Here is a 19,704-nt window from a genome sequence, read left to right on the forward strand (position 1 = left end):
GGCTTTGTGGGAACATATATATATATATATATATATATATATATATATATATATATATATATATATATATATATATATATATATATATATATATATATATATATATATATATATATATATTCCAAAAAAGCTCGCTCTGCAATCCACTGCCTGTGGCCCCGAGGGAGGTGGGACGGACCCCGGCCGTGCGCGCCGGTAATCACAATTCCAAAGTTTTTAGTCACGTAGTATCCCGTGCTCTCAGAAAATTATTGCAAGTCCACACCAAACAGGTTCCAAGGGTGTTTCTTTTTTCACACCATCTCAGAGAAGGTTTACTGTCTGAGAAATTGTGAAGCTTCAATTTCTCAGACAGTAAACTTTCTCTGAGATGGTGTGAAAAAAAACTTTATATATATAGTTTCTTTTTTCACACCATCTCACAGAATGTTTACTGTTTGAAAAATTGTGAAGCAAACATTGATTTACCTGGGTGTTTTACGCTCAATTGTCGCAGATACAGGCAAGCCAGACACTGTCACAAATAACTGGGTCTCCCCTGTCCTTGTGTTTATTGCATTGTAAAATAGGAAAGCCGAGGGTATACCCTTACGATATACTTCTCATTCCTTTTCGGTGTATAAAGACAGTGTGAACAAGCCAGGAGCAAGATCAACATATTCTGATGGTTTGAGAGGACTCAGTCTCAATAGTTCTGATGCTTATGTTTTCCAAACACACACTCTTACTGAATTAGTAGGGATCATACAGGAATTAGTAGTTAGGTTCAATTCAATCTGGTGTGATGGTGTTCCACAACCAGGGTTACTGCACTACCATAAATCTGTCATCATGTTTCATCCTCTTCAGTAGTCATTAACAAATCAGGAGGGAGGATGAGGAGCACTGTAGGTCTAGTTTCTGTATGTATTATGGGCCTTAGCCCCACTTGCATTCATGGACTGAAGAGAACCTTGGATATGATCCTGAATTCAACTGGAAGCCAGTGAAGAACATTTAGGGACAGCTTGGGGAGGTCTTCACATTTGGTGGACTTCATGCATAATCTTAACTATCTTGGTAAGAAGGTCCTCAGAGTCTAGGGAAGCTGATATTGCAGTAGTTCCAGTGTGCTATGACCAGGGTCCTTATCAACGCCCTACTGTGGTCAGTTTGAAGTACTGGAAGACTTTTGCGTTACATGGGGATTTGGAGATTAATACCACTGACCAATCTGTTGTCCTTGTATGGAAAAGAAAGAGTCTGTGAGGGGTGGGGTGGTTGTAGGAAGGTATGGAGGGTGTAGGTGGAGCAAATGTTTCAGAGATAAAGGTATCCTTTGGATATTTCTCAAGGAAGTTGGCAAAAAGCTAGTAACCAAACAAAGAATGAACACTTTATTAAAGGGAAATGTGACACAATTGGTCCTTGGGTAATTTCAAATTTGTTGCCTGTTAGTCCAACTCTTCCCTACCTGGGGCAGGTTAACATCACCTGAATCAGATCTTCTCTCTTGCATTTGATAGGCATCTCATTCTTACTCGTGCCTTTTATTGTTTCCATGTGATATATTACATTCCTTTACTGAAAGACCTCCATGAACATCACTCTTTTTACCTACAGCTACACTGGCCTCTGAAGAAGCTCTCAACCCCCTCCTCCTAAAGCGGCGAGAAAACGAGCTGAAAGAGAGACAAGAGACCTTCAAGTGAGTTATTCTATGTTCTGTGAACTTATATAGTGCTAACACGTTAGCAGCCGAGATACAAAAATCTCCCTCTCTGTAGTTTATAGCCAACGCTAACATCATAATATTATCAGCACTTTAATGATGACAATTTGTACAGGCAAACAATTAACATAAGTAATTTATAATTTAGCATGTTACTAAATACTAAATAGCATTTAAGGTAAGATTTGGTTTTGTCGTGGGGGTTTCCTTCTTCAGTGAACAGTGATAATCTGTCTTATTGAACGGTCTCCTCTGTTTTTGATCTGATTAATTGTACAAGAGCACAGTTTGCTTACCTACACTTTCGTGATAGTCAGCCCCCTCCCTAACGGCATTACTATGCGTACGGAACAATGGGTATAGAGTTTCAGGAAGGTTATCCCTAGTAGAAACAAATAAGGGGCACTGCAATCTTATAAACTAAGGTGATGGTGCAGATCCCACCCCTCATTACCACACATTAAGTACCCAATTACCCTTTCTGTCTTTGGGGACACTTTCCGAAATGTAGCCTATGGCACTTGCCTCAGTGTTCAGCACTCTCCCCAGTGAGCTTTGTGCCATGATAAGCATTACCACCTCTACATAGATATAACCATACAATACAAGGAAAAGTCCAAACAGAGGCAATTGCCCCTGTCAGGGTCAGGCTGGCCTTCAGGGTAGTCCAGCAGTGCCAAAAAGGCTCGTCTGAAGGGTCAGTGTGTGGGCTGCCCTTTGGGCTGTTTGTGTGTCTGTTTTATGGTCTGGTGGGTCAGCTTACTGTTTATCTCTAAATACAACAAACATTGCATGCAGAAATCACAGATGCATTCAGTTTCCCATACCTTGCAAAACATCTATACAGCCTGTCTTTACAAGTTTAAAACTGCTTTGATATGCAAATGTGGGCCACGTTTACCTATTTGATTCACTAAAGGGGGCCACTTTTTATTTGGTGATGGGACCTGTTTTGTGACCCAGTCTGACCCTGGTCCTTGTTGCAGCCTGTCTAATAGAACATTTTGATGGACATCTGTTTCAGTACTTTGTAATATTTTAAACTAAGTGGCATTTTCAAAGGCAAAAATACCTTTATTTCAGCAACCAAGACCATAAAAGTATATAATATACAAATAAAAGTAATTCTAAGTGCCTAAAACAATAGACACATTAAAACACAATTGGAACACACATGCAGTATTCATAAACATATCAATTAAAATGAAATGAAGCAGGTAGTTGCAGATGGACCTGTCAATTGCAGGCAGTAGCAGCAAGGTATGATACAGAGTGCTTGAAAGGAATGTAGGAATTGTCATGAGAGAAGGGATACAGCCTTCCTTTGGAACAACCACATAGCGGCCACATATGAGGCAACCACACAGGTGTATAAAGGCCGGCAGTCAGTTCTTAGTATGTGAAGCGCAACACTGTGCCTTCTACTACCGAGGTGCCTGCAAATAGGTGATAGCCAAAAAGAGCATGCACGAGTATAGGCGGGCAAGCAAAGAGGGCATTCGAGACAGTCTCCTTCAAAAGATTGCACACTGGGCAAACTGGGAATGCCGGTGCCAGCCATTTCGAAGTAAATGATTTCTGTGGTAAAGGTCCCACACTAAACTGAAAGTACAACTTTCTATACATTGGCACTATAATAATATCCCAGAATGGCTCATAGGCACAAGAGTATGTAAAATTAATTAATTTGCCTTACAGAGTGGCACTGACAGCTTTATGGGCATCGTCAGACACTGTTCTTGCCTAATAGAGCTTTTTCAGAGACTTGTTTGAGGGGATCATGCCACCGGATGGGTTTTCCTGTAGATCAGCCAGGCCAATGGAGATAAGGGTCAGTTTGATATGGTGAAGCCAGTGAATTTTATTTAAATGGTCTATCTTAATAACATTCTGTAAAGCATGTTGCTGACTTTAAAGAAGGCCTCCCTGTACCCTTCCCTGACAAGAACCCAGACACTTTAGGAGCAACTATCCTCATTGGCTACACTGATAAACCGCATTATCGCAGTGGAGCAGGTCTGTTTTTTTTGTGGGTTTTTCTTTTTGCGCATCACAGCTCAAGTCCTTCTACTACCTCCATATTAGGTCTAGCCCCCCTAGCTAGGCATGGTTCCTGCTCAGTTACTCCCACTCCACCCAATCTGGAATGGATAGCCTCAATGCATATAAAATGAATTACCCAACCACTCTAACCAAATAGGCCTCCAAGATCTTTAAACACAGAATTCTCAATAAACACCAAGAATCCATAATCTCTGACCGCTTCTTCTGCTCATCAAATGGAACCTTAATAAATGATATTATTTGCTTCACACAAACAAAGAGGTCATTGGAGAAAAACCCTCTATGATATGCTCCTGATCCCAACATCCAAGTAAACTGTGCACAGTCTTAGACTAGCCGTAGCTCCCTCACCTGCTTTCAATGCTAAAGTAGCCATCTCCATCTACAGCAATGGGATTATCTTTGTCCAGGCATCAAACTGCATTCTAGATGTGTTCAACAACATTTTCCCTATCATCAATCACGCAGTATATAACAGGGACCCAGCTCCCTCGCAGGTACACAATAGGTGTTGCATGTTGCAAAAACACCTCAACTAATGTCACTTCACTGCCTACCCACAATAACGGTCTCCCCATGTTCCCTCCTCGAACCAGCATACTGATTAACCCACACAATACCAACACTTCCATACCACTTGAGAGGGTGTAGTGACTCCCAACAAAACACCAAACAAATTAGCACTGTCACGTCACAACTGTACAAGGACTACAGAGATGCACAACATTGAAGATGTCTGTAACACACCCTCAATGTTCACTCCCTTAGATAATCTTATCTTGCCCATGACCCAGTCATCTCAACCATCTCTCCCCAAAAGGCTCATGATCTCTACTCCCTCACATCACAAGCCAGAAACCATGCCCTTCCAAACCTCCCCCACCTATCCACACAGAGGAGCACCATTCTAACAACACCACCCAGACTACCCTTCATTCTCCCAGCCATCTATCATCAACCTTATCATCCTACTCCCGTGCTTCAATACAATCCAGACTAGACTCAATCACTCAAAGCCTACACCAACTCAATTCTGGCATACAAAGCCTAATAAATATCATGTCCATGATAACCTGCACCAAATGCGCCAAATGGTTTCCAGGAAATAATAGACTCAGCCCTCCTCCACCCACCAAACAATTCCTCACAACCACCAATCTCACCACCCCATCTCACAAAATGGTAATCTTTACATTACAATGATGCTACCAAAAGGCCCACTTGACTAAAGTATCCACTGTCAGACAATGACATTCACTCCCTTCTACACACATATAAACAGTCACAACAATACAATCTAGCTCATATCCAAACAATCACCTCAAACCAACACAGCAAACCCAGTCAGAATTGGAGAGATGTAAATAGGGCCAAACTTATGCTAGCCCGCATCACACAGATGTCCCCAGATGACACCAAACCACACCGGAAATGCATGCTTCTCAATTGCAGATCAGCTATGAAAGACGTGGCAGGTTATGCAGACCTTATCCTTGCTAAAGAGATAGAACTATTACTACAACAGAAACATGGCTAAATGACTCCTCTACTCCAATCCTTGACATGCTAGTCTCAACTAGCTATGACAGTATAAGATCAGACCGACAAGTCAAACCGAGTGGAGACATCGCCTGCATATAACGCAGTAACCTTGGAGTGAAACATTCTATAGCCACCAAACTATCCTCTTGTGAATACCTATGCTTATACATGACTAGCAACAATAAACCATGCAAACTATGCCTGATATACCACCCTCCAGGTAACAACTTATCATTCACGAAACAAATTATGGAAACCATCACTCCCAATGTAGGACACCACTACACCCAGATCTTCCTTGGTGATTTTAACATACACTGGAATGGCCCGAATGACCGATCAGTTTTCAGCGTTAAAACCTTCCTAGCAGACCTCAACCTCATCCACATCTGTGACAGTCCTACTCACAACCTGGGTGTGACCTTGGATCTAATCATTACTGGGGCAAACTCCATTCAACTTGAATCCATCAACCCATGCGATTGGACCAACCATCACCGCATCACCTTCCTAATCAATGAATCAGTGAAGTCGCATAAATCTCAACTTGAAAATCCCAAACACCTGAATAGGAACACTAGGAACATACACCCCAATGTTCTGACAATGCTAATCAATAACATCTTCCCTCCTTAAACGGTCATGTCTGATGTCCATGAATTGACAAACCACTACAACAACTCCATGACAACCTTTCTGGACACCATTGCACCCCTACAACTAAAATGACTCACCATTAAAGACTCCATACCTTGGTTCAATAAAAACCTAAAAACAGAAACACGCAATCTAAGCCTAGGAAAACAAGGTTTGGAGATCATCACTGTCCCTAGAACACCTTAATCACCTGAGATCACTGAAGTGCACCAACAACAAGAGCATCAGAAACTCAACAGCAAATTTCTTTAGAACTCAACTTGACAAGGCTAGAAATCACCCCCCAAAAACTATTTGAGATTGTCAAACAATAATCCAGTCAAAAAGCAAACCCCCTCCCAACTGATTCAAATTATCAGCCAAACTACAATGAATTTGCCCCCTTGTTCATCAATAAGAAAACTAAGGTTGAAATTGATCTCCAGACGGTGCTTGATCCCCTCCCGATGATGCCTCCAAATAGCCCAAACCCATCTCTTGTCGCTCAGTCTTGACTTGAAATACATTTTATTGTTTCAATTAATTAAAATTGTTACAATGGGGAACCAGCACTTAATTCAGTTATGGACGGTATCTATTCAACCAATAATAAATACCACATGAATAAAATAGATTTAAAATATTACATTTGAAGCTAAAATAAGTAAAACAGTGCAAATAGTCAGCTGTCAATGCCTTGAATTAGTTACAATCCCTAATTAGGCGATGGTTTAGTGTTTTTTCACTGAAGTGCAAACTTTCGCTCTTCTTTGTGGGACCTAGAAAAGTTTCCATGGTGACAATTGTCAGGTACGTATTCGGTGCCATCGGCGTGAGGAATTCAATTTAAGTGCAATGTGCGAGGCATTAGCTAAAAGTTATTTCACCTTATGTGCAAATTTTGCAAATCTTGCCAGTTCCTTTGGAATGTCAAAGTTAAAGAGAAGTTCCATCGCATCTTGACATGTGCGTGTTGCATATTTTAGAAACAATGGTGTTAGTAAAATGTGGCGTGCCTGTGCTAAACAGTGGCATATGCAAACTAAGTGAGCCATGGTTTCCTCATACTATTGGCACAGTCGGCAACTACTGACCACCTCTAATGATTTCCAGCGCTTGTTAATGTCTTTTATCAGCAGCACCATAAGTCTCACTGCTAAGATTCGCTTTAAGATTGACTTATTTAAAGCGGCGTCAAGGTAAGGCTGCTTTAGGCAGTCCTCAGAGGAGGTGGCAAGAATCCTGATGTTACTATTGGAGAGCCTCAGTTCCTTCATATCCTCTTCCTTAGAGAGCAATCTAACTTGTTTTAAAAAAAATCTATTTTAGGATACCGGGCTGATGGATAAAATCCTGCCAGTTGGACATGTCAAGATGCAATTCGGTGCAGGTGGTGTGCAGGCTATTGGACCATAAGTTTTCTTCCTCAAAAATTGTTTTTAAGATTGCTTTCATTGAGTGTGAGGAAGCAGCACTTACCTCTCGATAGAACCGCACAATCTAGGCCCAATGCTCGTAGCTCTGTTTGTTGAGCCCAAATTCCAATCGGAGCAATCCATTCCGGGCATATGTTGGTATTTGAAAGATTTGCTTAAACGCTCAACAGTTGGCTTGTTCCAAGATGTTACTATAAGCCGCTGAGAATGCTAGTTGGCAGTATGTGAGAGAGGGTAACAATTTAGTGCTTATGACCTTTCTGATGGATTTGGTGGATGGGCTGCTTAATTTAGAATTCTGCTTGCATAGGGCATACAGCACTGCCTTAGCTTTTGTTTCCATGGATGTGTGCCGTGGGTTTCACATTGCTCGAGTGCCAGACCCCAGGTAGTTGTATTTGATTGTTGTTGCTATATTCAAGATGCCTAGTCTCCAGTGTTGTCTAAGTTTATTGGCATACTTCCCAAATATTACCACCTTCGTCTTTCCTGCATATGCCCTTAGGTTGTTGTTGTTGTTGAACTTGCTGTACTTGTTTAGAGCTTCCAATAATCGTTGCATGCCTGTTTTGGTGTGGTCCAATAACACTATATTTTCCGCATATTGCATTAACCCCTTCCATGCTCATGACGAGCTGAGCTCGTCATGAGTTGCGCCGCTCGGATGCTCATGACGAGCTCAGCTCGTCATGTAACGCGGTATTTCAAAAAAAGCCGCACAGCGCAAAAATTACCGCTGCACGCATGCGGTTAAGAATAATCTAGTTGAGCCAATTTTAGGAGACAGAAGGTTAGCCTTTGATAATACATTGCCAAGGTCCGCTGTGTATAAGTTAAAAAGGAGGGGCGCCAGCACACAGCCTTGTTTCAGCCCTCGATCTGTTGGGATCTTTTTAGTGGCTGCATTTGTCGTGAGTTTCACCTGTACCCACGTTCCGGTGTAAAGTCTGATTATTGCTTTCAGCAGTATTGGTGGTACCCCCCAAGTTTTGCAGTTTCCGCCACAACAGGCTCCGGTAAATGCCATCAAATGCCGCGGAGTAGTCCACGAAACATGCAAAGAGTGGCAGCTCCTTTTTCTGTGTGGACTGTTCTGCTAGAACTAAGATATTATCCATCGTTGATGCTCCAGGCCTTAAACCAGATTGGTAGGCTGGAAGGATTTCATTGTTGTCGGCCCATTCCTGTAAATCTTGCAGAGGGAGGCTTGCATGTCCTTTTATCTTGATGTCCAAGACAGCAATCTGCCTATAGTTCATTGGATCCCCAGTGTCTCCCTTTTTAAGAATGGGTTGCAGCAGAGAACCTTTCCAGGTCTCTGGGACTGTTGAGTTGGTCAAGCAATAATGGTAAAGTGGTGTAAGTTTGCTACCCCAAAAATTGCAGTCTTCTTTGAAGAGATGTCCTGGAAAACCACTGGGACCTAGTGCTCCATCCATTATGATATTTTTTAGGATTAGTGTGACACGATTCACTTCGACATGGTGAGCTGATGTTTCTTTGCAATACGAGGGTTTCCCCGTTACTGGCTGTATGGCTGAATCTTCGATGGGTGGAGCGATGCTATTTCGCAAATCACCGATGATATGAAGATGTTGCAGATGAGGCTGAGCCTGACTTGGCACACGACAATATATTGCGGCCACGTGGGCAATCCATGAATAGCTGTAAACCACGTTGCGCCTATCGTGGCCGTGCCCTGAGAGCCTATTGATATATGACCAGAATTCTGCCTGTTTATTTGGGGTCAGCAGGCTGTGGATGTGCAACCTTTGGGTTTTTGCTGTTTTCTTTTGCTGTCAAATACAATTTTCCTGTGAATTTTCCTAGCTAGGATTTGATTTTGGAGTGTTTTGGCCTTTTCCTCTCGTTTATGGATGTGAATGGTTGATCTCAAGGCCCCCTTGCTTTGCCCCACTTTTGCGCCCCGTGGTTGTGGTTGGCAACAGATCCCTTCTCCAGGTGTTCGTCGGTGGTTTATTTGTCTGAATATCAAAAGCTCATACACCTCTGTCACCAGTTTGATCCAATTTTCGCACATGTTGCCTGCTGTAAGTTCGTGAGCGAGACTAGGACAGATGGTTTTCCACCTGCATAATGCTGTTTATTATGTTCCATTTTATTCTCTTCTGTAAGGTGTGAATTTCCTCCCCCTCAGTGTAACCCACTATGGCAATGAGCGGTTGCATGGCCATTTGTAATGCAAAGGTTATGGCCAGTGGGAGATCATCGCTCGTCCTGAGCACAGGTTTCTGATTTTCTGACACATGTCCATACAAGCGTTTACACACAATGATATAGTCGATCGTGGTTTTGATTTTTCCCAGTAGTTCTGTGTTCGAGGCCATCTTGGGGTGGTTGAGGGTTTGTGTTGGTTTTAGTCTATGTGTATTTAAAAATGTATTCATTAGCTTTTCAGCCATGTCCATTGGTAGGGCATCGATAGGTGCAGTCCCTATGTTACGAGTATTAAAATCACCGGCGATTATAATCCCACAATTTGGCTGGCTACTTAGTAGCTCTTCCAGTTCATCCAATAGGGCCCTCATGGCGCTGGGTCTTGATGATTCCTTAGTGTTAAAGTAGATGTTCACAAGTAAAATATTTAGTGGCCAGCCGTTCAATTTGAAGCCTTTCAAAAGAGTAGCTTGGGCCATTCCTGTGTTAAGTAGGAGTGTAGCTTTTATGTTACTGCTTATTCGTGTGTATATAGTCCCTCCGTCGGTCTTCCGAATATGTTGTGCTTTTTTGCCGGCTGTTGAAATTCCGTGAAGCCTGGAATGGATGCTGAGGTTAGCTGCCAAGTTTCTTGGAGGCATAACAGATCCCCAGACTGTAGGAAGTCAACTGATTCTGTGTCCTGGAAAGTTGTTTTTAACCCCTACACATTCCATGAAATTGCTTTCACAGTGTCCCTCAGTCCAGTGCTGTGAGAATCTTTACTTTGTTTGCTAGGAGCAGTATGTTCTTATCGATGGTCAGGTTATTGGTGTTCCGTCCTGGTGGATTCATTTGAGGTCCATCTTTTCGCTTTCTGTGTACCTGCACCGAGTTAGGTGAAAGGTATATTCTTAAGTTGGGGAAAGCTGTAGTGCGAGTAACTTAGGGGCATATTATCAAGAAACAGTGTTAACATTATCACAGCTTTAGCGGCAGAAAACTGCCGCTAAAGCGGCGATAATGGGCTTGACAATACGCTCTTGTGTATTTCCATAGAAGCCCATGTTCTGGTGTGAACTATAGGTGTTCTATGGGAATTCTCTACGGCTAAAGCAGCGATAATGTTAACGCCGTGCTTCATAATATGCCCCGTAGTTTGTTCCTTTTAAGCAGGACTTTCATGAGTTCTCTGTGTTTTTGATGTTGATGCCGGATTTTAACATAAATGGGTATGTTTGCTCTTTGGGGATGTGTACCTTAATCTCCCAATCTGCAAAGAAATCATTTTAAGTCATAATTGTTTGTGGTATGGTGTCATTTTTCCATTTTAGTATTGACAACTCTTTTGTTTCATTGTTGCCCATTAGCTTAAATTGGACTTGAATGAAGTCTCCGGTCACAATCGAGGAGAGCTCAGGGATATGTTGAAATATTTGTACAATATTGGTCCTGTTTAAAATGTCTGTGCTTCCCCGTGATGTGTATTCGGGTGTGAAGATTGTGATGTCATCCTCTACTTAGTTTGCCCTTGTGCCCTATGGTGTTCGTCAGTCGGATGTGTGGCCAGTCCATGTGCATTAGTTATGGTCGCTCTATTATCATTGTAGCTAGTTTTAATTCCCTAGGTGTTGTTTCGGTTTGATATAGGGGGGCTGGGGTTCTCTGACGATAGCGTGGGACCTGGTTTCCTGCATATGAATTTCTTGATACTGCTTTATAGGTGAGGTACATGTACTGACTGTTTGTGGTGTCACTTCCAGCACAGGATGGGGCCCCTCTTCGAATTTTGTCTGACTGTCCCTCATTGGTATGCGGATTTGTGATTATTTTTGGTTTTGTTATATTATTTGACTGGCCATTTTCTGGCCTGGTGCCACAGTTTTCGTTTTGAAAAGTTGGATAGAGTTTCTGTGGCTCCGCGTTTCTACTGGGCATATATTGCCCACACAGAGGTTCGTATTACTCATTGCTGTTTGTGGTGGCACTTTAGGGGCTCTTGCTGCACTCGCTGGGACATTAATTCCATTTGCATCCTTCAATGTTCTTTCAGGAGTTCTTTGTTGGGGCTGGGCTGTAGTGGTCCGATGCCTTTGCTTAAGTTCTGTATTAATAGATGTTAAAACCTCTGGAAGTAAGCTAAGCTTCTCCACTCTCGGTAAACATGAATACCTGGTGGGTGGTAATGTTCTCAACAGATCTAGTTTTCCAGTTAGAGTGTCGATTTTAGCTTCAATGTTTATCATGGCCATCGTGATTGCCTGCATGGTATCCATTTGTATTTCCAATTTTTGCGTTTGCCAGGTGAATACGTAGATATCCGTTGTTAAAGTGGAGTTGATTGAAGACAGTAGAGAATTTTGATTGTGACATCCCATCTGGGGTGTGCACTTAATTTCGGCAGTGGAGTGGAGGAGATTATGTTCTCTGTTCTTCTTCCATCAGGGGTAGGCTTTGGTTAACTGCATCGCCGCTAGCGGTTTTCCCGCTGTGTGCGGCATTTTAAAAAAAGCTGCGTTACATGACGAGCTGAGCTTGTCATGAGCATGCGAGCGGCGCAACTCATGACGAGCTCAGCTCGTCATGAGCACAGAAGGGGTTAAAGGTGAAGATTTTAATTGCTGATAGGCTCCGTGCTTGGGAAGGGGAAGGAGACAGAACATTCAGGTTGTGTCTGCTTTCTGCCTGTGAGTCCGTCGTGAGATCCCTGTACGTGTGATGGTAATCTTTACCTTTGTTTTTTGATTCTTGAGTGGAAGATATTTCTAAGATTTCCCTGGGTTTCTGAGTGCTATAATGCTGATGAAATTTCAAGTACTTCTAGGTCTCCATGCCCTTGTGCGTTGCCCTGGGTTTTTTCCTCGCGCTGACTCTGGCCTGATACGACTTGCATCTCCTACTGGGGTGCTGGGTACGTGGGTGGAGTTATGGTTTCAAGCACTTCTGTGTCTCTGTGCCCAGGCCTTTCTTTCACGTTCTCCAAGTGTGGGTTTGAGTCTGTGTTGATGTTCCCGACGGGGTGTAGCATCACATCTGGAGGTCTCCCGCTGCCCTGGCTTCTTATTTCCTGAGTTGTTTCCTGGGTAATTTCCTGTCTCTGACTCTCACTCATGCGCCTTTTGGCTTGTAACATTGTGTGTATTAGTGTGTTGCTGTAGAACTTATTTTTTCCCAGTGTATTCTGTCGAGGCGTTATTGGGATGAAATATTTGCAGATTCACTTGCTGTCAATTTTGGGGCTTAAATTAGGTGAGTATGGCAGAGGGGTGGACGCCGACCGTGCTTGCTTCCTTGTTGCCGACTTTGTTCTATTACCTGAGCTGGTAAGTTTGGCGAGTTTGCTCATGTTTGTGTTTGGCTTGTTCTTTCTCCTTTGCCTCTCTTTCTGTGTGTGAGGAAGGTTATGCCTGGGATTGTATGTGCCTTTAACTCTCCTCCTGGGGTGCTGGGTTCGTGGTTGGAGTTATGGTTTCAAGCACTTCCGTGTCTCCGTACCCAGGCCTTTCTTTCACGTTCTCCCAGTGTGGGTTTGAGTCTGTGTTGATGTTTCCGACGGGGTGTAGCATCACATCTGTAGGTCTCACGTTGCCCTGGCTTCTTATTTCCTGAGTTGTTTCCTGGGTCCTTTCCTGTCTCTGACTCTGACTCTTGCGCCTTTTGGCTTGTAGCATTGTGTGTATTAGTGCGTTGCTGTATAACTTATTTTTTCCCAGTGTATCTTGTCGAGGCGTTATTGGGATGAAATATTTGCAGATTCACTTGGTGTCAATTTTGGGACTTAAATTAGGTGAGTACGGCAGAGGGGTGGACGCCAATCGTGCTTGCTTCCTTGTTGCTGACTTTGTTCTATTACCTGAGCTGGTAAGTTTGGCGAGTTTGCTCATGTTCATATTTGGCTTGGTCTTTCTCCTGTGCCTCCCTTTCTGTGTGTGTGGAAGGTTATGCCTGGGATTGTATATGCCTTTCAGTGCCCTGTCCTCTAGTTTGTAAGGAAATTTGTACTGTAATTTGTAGATCAGTTTCCAGCTCTGTGTGGTTCCTCTTCCAAAGCCACTCTCAATGGCTTCCCTGCTATGTGGCATGTTGGTTGATTTCATTAGGTTGAACGGGGTAAATCAGGTGATCCGTCAGGTGGACAGATGGGTGGACAGGCAGGTGGACAGACAAGCCAGAGGCGGCTGGGCGTGGCAGAAGCTCACTTGTGTCCTCCTATGGGCCAGTGTGGCCAGTGTGGCCCTCCTTAACCAGAGTTTAACCAGGGCTGAAAGCTCTGTTTGGTAATCTTGCCAAGGCTTCAAAGTAACCAGAAGGGGAAGAAGAAGGGGAAGGGTGCCTGCTTTGGCGTGGCCGAAGACTGTTTTGGCTGTTTTTGGCAGTCTAACCACAGACCAGCGTTCCAGTGGTCTCTGCTCCACACCGCTCTGCTCTCTGAACCAGTCTCTGCATCAGCATCAAACAGTTCTCAGTTAGCTCTCCACCACCCCCCTTCACGTCAACCGTGACCTTCCCTTATTTCATTAGGTGGGGTAACTTCCAGTGCCACTCACCGCTCACCTCTGACCACAAGACCCAGGCTGCAAGCGCAAGCTGCCAGACTATCAGCAGACTGCAGTCACTCTTCACCCGCTCTTTGCTGTTTATTAACGGGCACTCTTTCGCTCCTACCTTCTAGTTCTACAGTGGCTCCTTAGTAGCCCCTTTGTTCCTGCTCCTCGTGGCGACAAAGGCTCCTACCTTCTACTTCTACAGTGGCTCCTTAGTAGCCCCTTAGTTCCTGCTCCTCATGGCGACAAAGGCAGACAGAAGTCAGCAGAGCTCTTCCCGCTGCTTGGGGGGCGGTGGTGCGGTAGTTGGTACGGTAGATGCTGGCCAGGCTCACGGTGCGCCCCTCGCGGCTCTTTCTCACAGAATGCCGCACCGCAACTCTGCACACCACTCTAATTCGCTCAACCCCACAGACACTTGCCCTGCAGGTTTGCAGGGGGGGCGAAGAAGGAAACAAGAGCTGTGAACAGGATCCTCAGCTCGGCAGCATTTCTCTCGGAGCAGCGGCGGTGGCATTTCTCAGCGGATCCTCTCACACCGACGGCTGGCAGCTGACGGCTGTCACTCAGTCCACGGACCACACTGATCTCACCATTAAAAACAAAAAAATTTGGAACACATTAACTCCTGTTGAGGAAACTTCTAATCTTAACATCTTGTTGTCATTAAAACCGTCAAACCCGTACTGCAACCTCTTCAAGGATATTAAAGCGTCTTTACTTCCACTGTGGTCAAAGATTTTGAATGCTTCACTACTTCAAGGGTTTATACCAGACTGCCTAAAAATAGGACAAGTAACCCTCATCTTAAAAAAACCCTCAGCAGATCATTCAAAATCAACTAATTTCTGACCTATCTCCACCATTCTGTCTCTAGCAAAGCTCCTGGAGAAATGAGTCCATGCACAACTATGTACACAAGAGACTCAAGGGTTGCCAAACTCTGTCCAATTCCATTCCACTCCCACAGGGGTCCACCCAATCACCTACTCTCGTCAACCTCTTCATGGAGCCCCTAAAAGATATTCTGAAATTCCCCAATGTGAAATTCCACATGTATGCAGACAACACTGAACTGTACCTAAAATCTCCTCCCCGGATTATATATGTCTACTCAACTCAACTCTTCAAAAAACCCAAAACTGGCTGACAAGAAAGCCACCTAAAACTCAACTCGCTCAAAATGAAATTCCTCTTAATCACCCCACCAAAAGGATCCCTCAACATCAAAGATTGAATGGAATATCTAACAGCCGTCAATTGCCTTCCACAAGTTATTGATTCCATGAGATCACTGGGAATAACACTCGACAAGAAGCTCAACATGCAAAAACAAATCAGCACAGCCACCAAAGGAGCCAACCTTCAAATCAACATACTAATGCAAATAAAAACCTTTCTCCCCCTCAACAACCTAAACGTAGCTGTACAAGTACTAGTAATCCCCAGGTTAGCATATGGAAGTACTGCCTTATCTGGCCTGACTAGATCCAAACTGGTTCCATTTCAGGCACCCCTTAATTCTGCTGCAAGCCTCATCACTGGATCCAAGAAAAAGAAGCACATCACTCCTGATCTGAAGACACTGGCTTGCCTATGAGGCAAGGATACAGCTGAAAAATGCCTGCTTGACACATAAAGCACTACACTTTAACACACCGAAGTATCTAGCTGATAAACTGGAATTGATCTTCAGCTGCATATCCTGTAGTAGTGCCAGCACCTTACTGATAAAACTACAGAAATTACATAAAACGAAAACCTACAACTGAGCCTTCTCCGGAATGGGCCCTAGAATCTTGAACTCCCTTTCCCCTGATATCAGATTGATTCCATCAATCATTCCATTCAAAATAGAAGTCAGATTGTTTCTGATAAACAAATATTTACAATAGAACTCTCCGACTCAGCATATGGAATGTGACTGTCACAATATCCCAACCTAGGCTCACACTTGCCGTTTGTCGTCTGGGTGGTTAACACTTTGACCTCTTCCCGATTTGCAATGGGCATTAACAGCATTGTTGCTTGGTTGTCATATTTTCATCTTGCCTAACCAATTGTAAAGCGCTCTGATACCACACTAGGGTCAAGTCTACGCTATATGAAACTTTAGAAATAAAATAAAAGCAGTGACATAATGAGCTAACTCTGGCTTAGACAATAATCTCCGCAAATACAGCCATGGGCAGCAGAGTCTGGCCTTGTCTTCTAAACTTTTTACACCCATGTCCAATGTTAAAGGGTAAGAGGGTATGCTGGAAGGTAGGAGGATAACATTTAAACAAAATTAATCTCAGATCTAATCAGCTCATTGATGTTAATGAAATTCCAAAACTCCACACCATTGACAGCAGAGCCCAGCACCTTCGCCTCATAGACCTGGAAGGCAGGAGCTATCGGTTTGCTAAAAGAGGCTCAATGCTCTTTAAAAATTGTACCAACTATCTGTCTATGTTGGACAGCTGATTGCTAATGTGTGGTTTCCATGACATAGTAGCGGAGCGACTGACACCCAAATAGGCAACAGAGTCCACCTTCTCTAGGGGAATCCCTCCTGATACTAATCATGCTTTAAGCGATATGTGCTGGTTGAAAAACATGTCTAGTTTTTGCAGTGATGATTTCCAACCTCAAGTTCAGCAAAACTCATCAAAGTAAGGAAAAGTTTTTGAAACCCACTTGGTGTCCTGGAGATCAACAGATTATCATCAGCAAAGAGGAGAATATATATTTTTCACATTAGCTAATGAGGGGGCCTCAGTATGGGCACAGATAAAAAGTGTACAATATCATTTAGATACAATGAGAACAAAGTTAGGGCCAGTGCACAGCCCTGACGAAAGCCCTTAGACAATGGCACCCTCTCAGTCAGCTGGTCCTGTGTGCCTCAACGGATCTGGTATAGTTGTTTTTATGAACGGGTATCACTGTAAACAAAATGTTGGGGTGCATGCCCATGTAGCTGAGAACTTGCCATAGTTTTGGGTGAGGGACCAAGTCAAAAGCAGATTTTAAATTAACAATGCAGATAACTACTGTTTTTCAATAAATTAACAGGAAGCGGAAGAAGTGTTCAATCGTGGATACTCTCTTCTGGAACCCAGCCTAAAAAGGGCTTAGAACATTGTCTGCATCTATCCAATCCTGAATGTTAAATAGTACACAACAGCTGAAAACCTTTTTAATGTGATCTATTAGGCTTATAAGCCTATAATTTGCCGGCTGGGACCTGTTCTCCTTTTTATAGATTGGAAACATGATGGTACCCCTTCCAGCAATTTAGAATGGATGCACCCTTAGCAATGGCATTGGTGAGGATGAGTACATATTCAGATTATACTTTCATATCATGGAGGAAAATGTCAGCTGGTATGCCATCTGGGCCAACAGCCCTTCCTCTCATGATAGCATTAAAGGACTATAAGATATCGGATAAGTCAAACATTGGCTTGGCACTAAGCAGAAAATCAGTAGACATATATGACTCTCAGATGGCATCATCGTGCTATGGTGGTACAGGTTCTTGAAGTCGTCAAAGCCCTCAGTCGGGGAAACAACGTTAGTAGGTTGCAATGCAGCAGCATTTCCAATCCTCAAGACTAGCACCCAGAACTTGGTAGCATCCCTTTCTGAGAAGGCCTCTTTAAGGTCCAGACTCCTTTGTTCGTCCTAGTCTCTTTTTGCTTTTTCCAACAACTTTTTATAGGCTTTCCTAATAACTGAGATTTGTCAGTACCCTGAGCTTTCATTGGCTGCAACAGAGTACTTTTCAGCTGATGACATTACCCCTTATAGCATGAGCTAGGTTTGTGAGCTAATTTTTTTAAGCTGTATAACAGGGACAGTGAAGTAAGCCAAAATGCGTTAAAGACTGATTGTATAGAGCACTAATATCCTTGTGGCCCTCTTCATTGGTGTGGACATTATGTATTTTAAGAAGAGTTGCTTGCAGATCCTGGTTTATGGCAAGTGAAATGTCTACCTGGGCTAATATTTGGTGCCATTTAAGATGGCACATATCAGTTGTAAGTTTATTTTCCCTAGTGAAATGGTAAAACTATCAGATAGGTTTCCATCACACATAGCTGACATGGAGATAAACAGCGGATTATGGTTGCTCTCAGTTCTATGCATAATAACCATGTCGTCAACAAATGACCGCAGTCTCAAGTCGACTAAATTATAGTCAATATGACTGGTATGATTGGGTTTGTTACATGTAATGGCCTCTCTGGAATCTGATCTTGTGCGGCCATTAGTGGCCCTAACCCCAAGTTCAAAGGAAAAAGCCCGTAACTGAAAAACAGCCTGGGTGCACCTTTTATGGGGGCAATAGCCAGATGGGGGACATCCCATATTTTGTCCTCCTCATATGTGATCTGAACATCATCATTGTCAAGGGTTTCAAAGGTGGTATTAGAGTCCCCCACCAAAATAAGATACTGGTATTAGTGACACCCGTCCAAATAGTCCTAAGGGAATTGAAAAGTTTTTAAGGCTCGACTACCCTTTTTCTCTCTGGTATACATGTTGAAAATGATAACACACATTTTTGTATTAAGTGATAGTTAAATGCCCAAAATAGCTTGGCAATCTATGTCTAGTTGGCAGATTTTGCAATTGTGAGAAACTTGGAAGCAGGTAGTTAAGTCACTGGAGGCTCTGCAAACTAAGCTTGATTTTGCTGCATCGTGAAAGTTAAGATATCCATGTTTAAATATAGGGTTGATTCTCCATGTCTCTTGGAGCAAGCAATAAGTTGTATCCCTCAAAAAGTTGTTCCAGTATAGATGGATCATGTTGTATCTAAGGCCAGCCACATTCCAAGACACAAGTTTGGACAAAGAAGGCCTCTGAACAATAGGGGTATTACTTGGGGTACACACCTGGGCGACAGGAATTTAAAAATTACATTGTTGACTATTGAGTTAACAAATGTCTAATTTTAGTAGCTGGATCAAGGCTGGTAGATATATTGGTGGCTGGCAATACCTCTAAAGAGAGGGAGCAAGGTAAAGATGTCATTGCACTATCAAGCTCTAAGATTGGCCTGGCAACTGGAATCTGTTGTTACTAGGTACATGTGTTGTGTAGACATTTATGTTGGGCCCATACGTCAATCAATATTGCTCCGAGTTGATGATGGTCTCCCCACCATAATGTGTGGAAGTGTTCCGATAATGTCAAAGTACTTAAACTGCAAACATAATTTATTTGGTGGACAGGACCTAATATCTAGAGCCACCAAGTTGTCACCCATGACTTCATCCTTCAATGTTAGCTAACTCATGTCAAACATTGAATTTGTCACAATATTCATCTGGGAACTGGTAATGTCTTCCTGAATTACCAAGCCCCTAATGTGCCTGATCCAATGTGTCACTTTATTTATGAGGGAGTCCTTATCTTCGAATCTAACAAAAGGGGGATGTTTTGGCACAATAATCATTGTAATTTGATTTTTTGTAGGGTCGCACCTGCTGTCAGAATTTAAGAAAGGCTTTAGACTACAACCATGTGAAGCCCGATTGATAGTATAGTTGTCCATTCGAATACATCTGACAAAGGTATTAGGCAGCTGCAACGGGTGGTTATTGTCCAGTTATCTAGT

General features: G+C 43.1%; 1 protein-coding gene across 2 annotated transcripts in view; it reads left to right on the top strand.

The window, feature by feature from the left end:
- The window catches only part of LOC144799615 (hydroperoxide isomerase ALOXE3-like), a 186,609-nt gene that overhangs the window by 48,661 nt on the left and 118,244 nt on the right, over nucleotides 1-19,704 (top strand). For both annotated transcript variants that reach the window (XM_078671024.1, XM_078671025.1), the window contains exon 3: nucleotides 1,603-1,687. In XM_078671024.1, the coding sequence (XP_078527150.1) occupies nucleotides 1,603-1,687 (85 nt within the window). The remainder of the gene's footprint in view (nucleotides 1-1,602; nucleotides 1,688-19,704) is intronic.

This window comes from Lissotriton helveticus, chromosome 12 (assembly GCF_964261635.1).
Source record: "Lissotriton helveticus chromosome 12, aLisHel1.1, whole genome shotgun sequence".
Classification (NCBI taxonomy): domain Eukaryota; kingdom Metazoa; phylum Chordata; class Amphibia; order Caudata; family Salamandridae; genus Lissotriton; species Lissotriton helveticus.